General features: G+C 52.8%; 2 protein-coding genes across 3 annotated transcripts in view; one reads left to right on the plus strand and one right to left on the minus strand.

Annotated features, from left to right (window-relative positions):
• The window catches only part of Ncbp2as2 (NCBP2 antisense 2 (head to head)), a 1419-nt gene extending 455 nt beyond the window's left edge, over positions 1-964 (plus strand). Inside the window, exon 2 of the mRNA XM_033762697.1 lies at positions 9-964. Coding sequence (XP_033618588.1) covers positions 9-77 — 69 coding nt within the window. The 3' untranslated portion in view covers positions 78-964. The remainder of the gene's footprint in view (positions 1-8) is intronic.
• A 939-nt stretch (positions 965-1903) lies between these two features.
• Positions 1904-7385, minus strand: part of Pigz (phosphatidylinositol glycan anchor biosynthesis class Z) — an 18764-nt gene continuing 13282 nt past the window's right edge. For both annotated transcript variants that reach the window (XM_033762559.1, XM_010624032.2), the window contains exons 2-3: positions 5507-5725; positions 1904-3773 (exon numbers count right to left, since the gene is read on the minus strand). In XM_033762559.1, coding sequence (XP_033618450.1) covers positions 2236-3773; positions 5507-5725 — 1757 coding nt within the window. In that variant the 3' untranslated portion in view covers positions 1904-2235. The remainder of the gene's footprint in view (positions 3774-5506; positions 5726-7385) is intronic.

Below are 7385 nucleotides of genomic sequence, written 5' to 3' on the forward strand. Positions count from 1 at the left end.
TCCGGGAGCTTCGTCGCGGCCTCCGCGACCGCCCGGGGCCTCCAGGGAGTCAAGGGGGTCCGGGCGCGAACTCTTAGGCCTGCCTGAGCCGGGTCGAGGTCCCTTTCCTCTCTGTGCCCGACACTGACCTTGGCGTTGAGTCCTGACCGGATTGTCGCCAGCTGACGTCCTGGCATCGGGCCGAGGGCACAGGGACGACCGCGAAGAAGCCCCTGATAGACACCCAGACACGGCACGGATCGCGGACACAGCCGGAAAGAGCCTGCTTCCCTGCAGGTGGGACTCCGACTCTTGGTAGAGGCCGTTGTGCCCGCACCGGGACACTGAGTCCAGGGAAAAAGGACGAAAAGACACCCTGCCGTTCTCTGATTAAATTGTGAGCTGAGTCATGGGCATGAGTGTGGTGCTTCTCAGACGAGGTGGGTTGGGAATTTCGGGGCTGCAGGGCCATGGTAAGAGTAATTCACATACTGGAGGCCGGTTTTCGCGCGGACTCTTGCTAATTGCCTTTCTGTGGCTTGTCACTTTTTACAGTCACTCGGAGGGGAAAGGGAGGTCACTTCTTGAGTTGTCCAAATCTTACAGAGCAGGGTGTGAGCGCAGGCATTTGACTTCAGGGTAGGAGTCACAGCTTTCTGCAGGTAGCATTTTCACTGCTGCCCAGGGACCACCTTCCTCACCAGCAGGCGGTGAGTGCTCTCTATAATGGAGCAGAGACTGGTCAGATAGTTGGACCCATGGCTGGGAAATCCATTTCACACAAAAATGCTCTGTCAGCTGAGGATCCTGGAGAGATTTCTGATGATCTCCATGTAGGCTGTACAGTTAATCATGCAACCTAGAAAGCTCGAATTCACAGGCAAAGCTTTTGTGCTGGTTACTGATGCTGACTGAGCATTGTGTGTTCAAGGGTCCCACTAGGGCAGATTGAAAGGGCCTAAGACACATAGTGTAACTGAGTAGAAAGAACAGCTGGGTTCCTTTTGCTGAGACTGTGTTTCCCTTTTTGGTGCTGAGGATTGAACCCAGAACTGCAAACAAGCTAAACAGTAACCAGGTTCTCTACCACAAAGCCATGCCCCAAATCTTTGGGAGAGCCTTTTTTTTTTTTTTTTTTTTGAGGCAGGGTCTTGCGTGTCTTGAACTCACTGGTTAGGCCAGGCTGCCCTCAAACTTGAGCCCCCCAAGTTCTGAGTGCTGGGATTACAGGCATGTGCCACCATGCCTGGCTAGGAGAGCCTTTATTTGTGGGAAGCGGTGGGTACTGGGAATTGACCCTAGGGCCTTCAAATGGAGCCACATCTCTGGCCTTTTTTATTTTTGAAGCAAAGTCCCACTAAATTGCTAAGTTGCCCAGGCTGAGCTTAAACTTCCAGTCTCCTGCCTTGACCTCCCAGAGTGCTGGCATTATAGGGCTGCACCACCATGCCCAGCTGTGAGAATGATTCTTAAGGACAAGGGGCAGAAATGGCTGGAGAGTTTTCCACCACCACAGGAGTGGAAGAGAGTGGTGAGTCTTCCAGAGTGACTTGTTTTGGTGAAAACCAAACTGGGACAGCAGATACCAAGGTGCCATTAAATACCTTACTTCTGTGGGGAAAGAGATTTGTGAGAGACATGCCTGTGGAGCCAGGGGGACATGTGCTGTGGACCCCAGGATGGCACAGTGTTAGCTGGCAGACACCTCACAGCTGCTTCGTGCTGGGTACAGATTGGGAGGCAGGTGGGCTGGTAAAGGGTCTTTCTCTAGATTAGTCAGTGGCAGAGCGAGGACTAGAACCTGTGTCCCCTGAATCAGAGCCCTCTGTTCTCTACCACACCCTCCCAGGTGCCTACAAGGCCAAACTGGCTCTAGGAAGCCAAAGGATTTTCACTGAAGCAAGACTTGTGAGATCATGGGAGATCACTCAGGAATGTCATCAGCAGTTTATTGACTTTTTTTCACAACCAGTTGCTACTATATATTTAACACATTAACAGTATCTGGAAGCAATAGGTTAGGGACAGACATTAAGTGCCATTGGTTACATCAGGGTTCTTCGGGGACCTTAGCATCAGGACTGTCACAGGTCTGGTCTGTGGTGTCTGAGAAGAGCATGGGCTCACCCAGAAGGCAAAACAACCAATAGCCATGCCTGGGAGAGAAGGCAGTGGGAATGCAGGGGACCAGGGCCCTGTCCCACGTCCAGCCCAGCTGGAGGGGCCCTTCTGCGGCCACGCCTTGGGCAGTGACTGCTATGTACCATCAGGCGTCTCCTCCAGCTCCATGATATGCAAGCTAAGGTGGTCCCTCCAATCCCCACTCAGCAGGGAGGACAGGCCTGGTGGGTCCTCCAGGGTCAGGTGGGGAAACACGAGCGTCTCGTTCTTGAGGGGGAAGCGGCACTTCTCCATGACGTGCCTGGTGGTCCCGGGCATCACCACAAAGAGGCGGCAGAGCCACGGCCCACCAGCCACCTGGCAAGCGGGCTGTCTGGTGAAGTTCTTCACGGCTTGGCACAGGACCCAGTCCTCAGTCCCACCCATGTCCACCACCTCCACGGGTGACTGGAGGCCCGGGAGGTGCAGGAGGTGCTGGGGCGGCATGTAGGTGCGAGTGAAGACAAGTGTGTAGTGGGTCGGCAGGCCGGGGCGCACGGGGGCATGGACCACCTGCTCGAGGACCCTCAGGCCGGGCACCAGGCCTCCCTGATGCAGGCAGCCGAAGAAGAGGGCTCCCAGGACATTGAAGAGGACCAGGGTGCCCTTCCAGGGCACAGGGTGGGTCCTTGGGCTGCATAGCAGGACTAGGGGGATGAGGAGGGGGATGAGGAACCGAGCCTCCTGGTGACTGAAGGCAGACAGCAGGGCCAGGGGCACGAAGTAGAGGAGAAGGAGGGATGTGTGGGGGTTGGACAGCAAGGTCCGGGTACCCGGCACCCTCACAAGGCCTGTCTGTGCCCATACCCGGAGGGCCACTTGCAGCTGCTGCCACACGGCCTGCAGTGCCTGGGCGTGCAGCATGCCGAAGAGCAGGAAGCCATTGATGGCCAGGTGGGTGAGCCGTGCGTGTGTGCCGTGCCTGGCAAGGTTTTGGGGATCCAGGTTGTAGCGCAGGAAGTTGGCAGGTGTGAAGACCAGGCTGCTAGACCTGGAGAGGCTGGAGAAGTACCAGCTGTCCACAGCCACAAAGCCTCCTGTGGCGAGGGCTGCCCCAGGGAGTAGCGCCAGGCCCTCCTGGGCCAGGGACTTAAAGCTGGGCTGCCTGGCTCCACGCTGGCCCCAGAGGAGAAGGGGGACCAGTGCAAAGGCCAGGAATGTGGGCCGGTTGAAGAAGCCAGCAGCCAGCACAGCCCCAAGAAGCCAGCTGTGCCACCACGGGTCTGGGGCAGGTTTCTTGGGCGTGAGGCACCATGCCAGGTGAGGGGACACGAGCACCAACAGCCATGTGAAGAGAAGCCCCTCGATGGCATTGGAGAAGGTCCTGGTGTAGAACACCAGGGTGACGTAGGACCCGGACAGCAGGGCCAGGGCGCGCCAGCGATCTGCGCCCCACAGCGGGGCCAGGTGGAACACGGCCCGGTCCAGGGCAAAGGAGAGGGCTGTGAGGAGGAGCCGGGGTCCTACCAACAGTGCGTAGCCACTCACGTGGCCCGGCCACGGCCCCAGCTCCTCCCAGAGCCGGAGTACCCAGAAGGCAGAGCCGGAAGTCAGCAGGGGGAAGACCGCAGTGCGGCAGGAGCTGCTGGCGTAGAACTCCCAGGGCCGCGTGGCCTGCACGCCCAGGATGTCCTCTGCAGAGAGCAGAGAGGCAGGTGAGCCAGCGCCAGGCTCGGTGTGGTAGGCGGAGCCTGTGTAATCCCTGGCCTGGATACCAGGGGATCCCATGCCCGTGATTTAATCCTCTTGCGTCCTAGCCCCCAGGCCGACCTCATGTCACCAGCTCTTTACCAGCCCCATCTCCAGCATGAGAGGGATTTGTGTCTGCCCTGAGCTTAACAGTGGACAGGCTGCTGGCAGGGATGTGAGTGACCCCCGGAAGCTGATGGCAAGGAAGTAAGAGTCATGGTCCCCTAGTTGAAGTGCCCTAAATTCTGCCTAAACAGTTATTTTGCCAGTGGGTTTTTCCACCAGGGTTTCCAGACACAGACTCAGCCCTGCCCATTCCTTGATTTCTATTCTTGTTTTTGTTTTGTGTTTTGCTTTGAGACAGGCTCTTGCTATGTAGTTCAGGCTGGCCTTAAATTCACTGGGTAGCCCAGGCTGACCTCAAACTTACCACGATCCTCCTGCCTCAGCCTCCTGGGATTACAGGCGTGTGCCATCTCACCCAGTTTACACCTTGATTTCAACCTTGGTATTCCCTGAGTTGAGAGAACACGCAAGACTTCTAAACTGTAGAACTGAGGCTACACGTGTGCTGGGATAAGCTGCTCGGCTTGTGCTGGTTCCTCATGCTTGGGAGGTTAAGGTTCTCTACGGAGGGGACAGAGTGGCAGAACCTTGTAAGGAACCAGGGAGGCTTTGCTCCTCGCAGAATTTCAGGGTCCTCAAGTCAAAGTCTAAACCCTACTCGGCGACAATGATTGTGACTCAGGACAGGGGTGAGAATGGCTTACGACCAAATGAGACTTTAATTTTCTTTCCAGTACTGAATGTTTCTAGTAAAACTACCAGCCAGGCACGGTGGCGCACACCTGTAGTCCCAGCACTTGGGAGGCTGCGGCAGGAGAATCATTAAGAGTTCAAGGCCAGCCTGGGATACATAGCAAGACCCAGTCTCAGAAAACAAAAACCAAACACAAAACGTGTAGGGAAAAGAACTTTTCAACTTAAAAACCAAATCAAACTATTGAGCTCCCGGCAGAGATGGTTGGAGGCCTTCCATATGCTGTTCCTCCCTTTGTCCTTAGTCTCTTTAGCTGGGTATTTGGAAAATATAAACACTATTTCTCAGCTTCCTTTGTAATTAAGATTATGCAATCAGGTGTGATTATGTAATACATTCCGTCCAGTGGGATGGGCAAAAAGCCTGTGACTTGCAAAATGTGACCCTGAAGGAGTAGGAGTGGACCCTATCTAGTGTTCCGTTGGCTGGAAAGACAATTTGAGACTTGAGTCTGGAGCGCAAGCAGCCACCTTGCACCAAGGAAGAAGCCCGTGCCCAAAGCATCTGAAAGCCCCCACCGCGGGTGCCTCCCAGTGCCCAGCAGTCAGTCTCCGCACTCACTTTGGGCGCCTGTCTCTGGGTCCCTCCCTCCTTTGAACCTAAGTGGAAAAGCTTCATCACAGGGCATCTGTGTGCCGGCTTCCCAAGCGCCCGCGAAAGCCCAGCTAGAAGCGCTCGGCGGGGAGTGCCAGCCCCGCTTCCATCTGGATGACCGTGGGTCCCAGCAGGAAAACACCAAGGAGCCTGGTGCGAAGTCCCCGCCTCCAAGCCCTCATCCCGGGAGTCCTGGTTCTCTGCACGTGTTCACGCGTGGCTTTCCCACTGCAGCTCCCGCCCCGGCAGCGCGTGCGGAGTTACCTGCCATGACCTCCGGCGACTGGAAGAACTCATCCGGGTGCACGTAGCCCGTCTGCGGGAGCAGGCACCACAGCACGCGGATCAGGCTGAGGCCTCTCCAGAACTTCCTGGCTGTCACTTCCGGGTTCAGCTGCTGCCCAACAGTGGGAACGGTGGGCCGGGAGTCCAGCATGGCCGCCTTGCTGCAGCCAGTGCCCGGCGGGGTCCTCAGGTCTGCGTCTGCTGGGAGCAACACTTTTTAGTTACTAGAATGTAAATTATATAATACATCCCATTGTCTGAATAAATTCAAAATAGAGCCACAAAAATAAAAGGTGAATGGGGTGTGGTGGTGCACACCTATAGTCCTAACTAACGCTCAGGAGGCTGAGGCAGGAGAATCTCAAGCTCAAGCAAAGCCTGGACAATTTAGTGGCTTAGAGAGACTGTCTCAAAATAAATCCAAAATAGCCAGGCACCATGGCACATGCCTGTAATCTGAGCACACAGGAGGATTGCCAAGGGTTCAAACCCAGCCAGGTCTACATAGTGAAATCCTGTCTCACTAAAAAGATACTAAATAAACATTCTTACCTGAGAGTTCTTTCTCTGAAATACATTCCTGAGTCGTGAGACATGCACACTTTTAAGTTCAGTGTATAGTACCAAACTGGTTTCCAAAGATTCCAACCAGCTTTCCAGTATTTACCACTCTATACACTTTTATACTTAGTATTGTCTAACATTTTGCTTTTGCAAATCTTTTTTTTATTTTTGAGACAGTCTCATGATGTAGCCCAGGCTGGCTTTGAACTCAAAACAGTCCTGCCTCACCAGTGCTAGGATTACCAGTGTATGTCATCATACCTGGCTTAATTTTGTGAATCTTGAGGGACTAACACTTTCTGATTTCTAATGGGTTGAACACTTTTTCAAATGTTTCCGATACCTTTGCCAGTTTATATTGGATCAGTTAACCTTTAGTTGCTGTGCTTAGGAAATCTTTGTACTTGCATCATGGAAAATATCTTTTTCCAATTTGTGGGTTGTATTCTTGATTCATTTTTATTCCTAATATTGGGTACTTGCATCTTCTTTGTTCACTCTGTCTTTCCCATTTGATCATTCTCATTAGAAATTTGTTGGCCAGCCACAGATTTAGTTCAGGGACACTGTGCCTGCCTCAAAAGCGCCAGGTCCTAAGTTTGATCCCAGTACCAAAAAAAGAAAAGAAAAGAATTTTGTCAGTTTATTAAAAATCCTTTTCAGGCCGGAGATTTAGCTCAGTGGTTCCACCGCCTGCCTCGCAAGCGCAAGGACCCAAGTTCGATCCCAGGTACCAAAAAAACAAAAACAAAAACAAAAATCCTTTTCACAAAATTACTTCATAGGCCAGGGATTTAGCTCAGTGGTGCTGCCGCTTGCCTCACAAGCTCAAGGTCCCGAGTTTGATCCCCAGTACAAAAAAATAATAATAATCACTTGCCAAAAAATTAACTTCTGGGGCTGGGGATGTAGATCAGTGGTAGACTGCTTGCCTTGCCTGAATGAGGTTCTGGGTTACATCCCTGGTCTCACACAAGGAACAAAGAAGAAGGAAAGGAGGAAGGAGAGAGGGAAAGGGAGAGGAAAGAATGGGAAACACAAGGATGGGAAAGAAATTAATTAAAAAGAACAAAAGTTAGTACTGGAGATTGAATCCAGGGGTGCTACCACTGGGCTACATTCCCAGCCCTTTTTATTTTACTTTGAGATAAATTATTGCTTAATTGCCCAGACTGGCCTTGAATATGTGACCCTCCTGCCTTGGCCTCCCAAGTAGCTGGAATCTAAGTGTCAACTTTTTAAAATGGACAGGTAGCTCGTTAACCTTTTTTTTTTTTTTTTTTTTTTTTTTTTT

This window comes from Fukomys damarensis, unplaced genomic scaffold, assembly GCF_012274545.1.
Source record: "Fukomys damarensis isolate Sample0158 unplaced genomic scaffold, DMR_v1.0_HiC HiC_scaffold_12, whole genome shotgun sequence".
Taxonomy (NCBI): domain Eukaryota; kingdom Metazoa; phylum Chordata; class Mammalia; order Rodentia; family Bathyergidae; genus Fukomys; species Fukomys damarensis.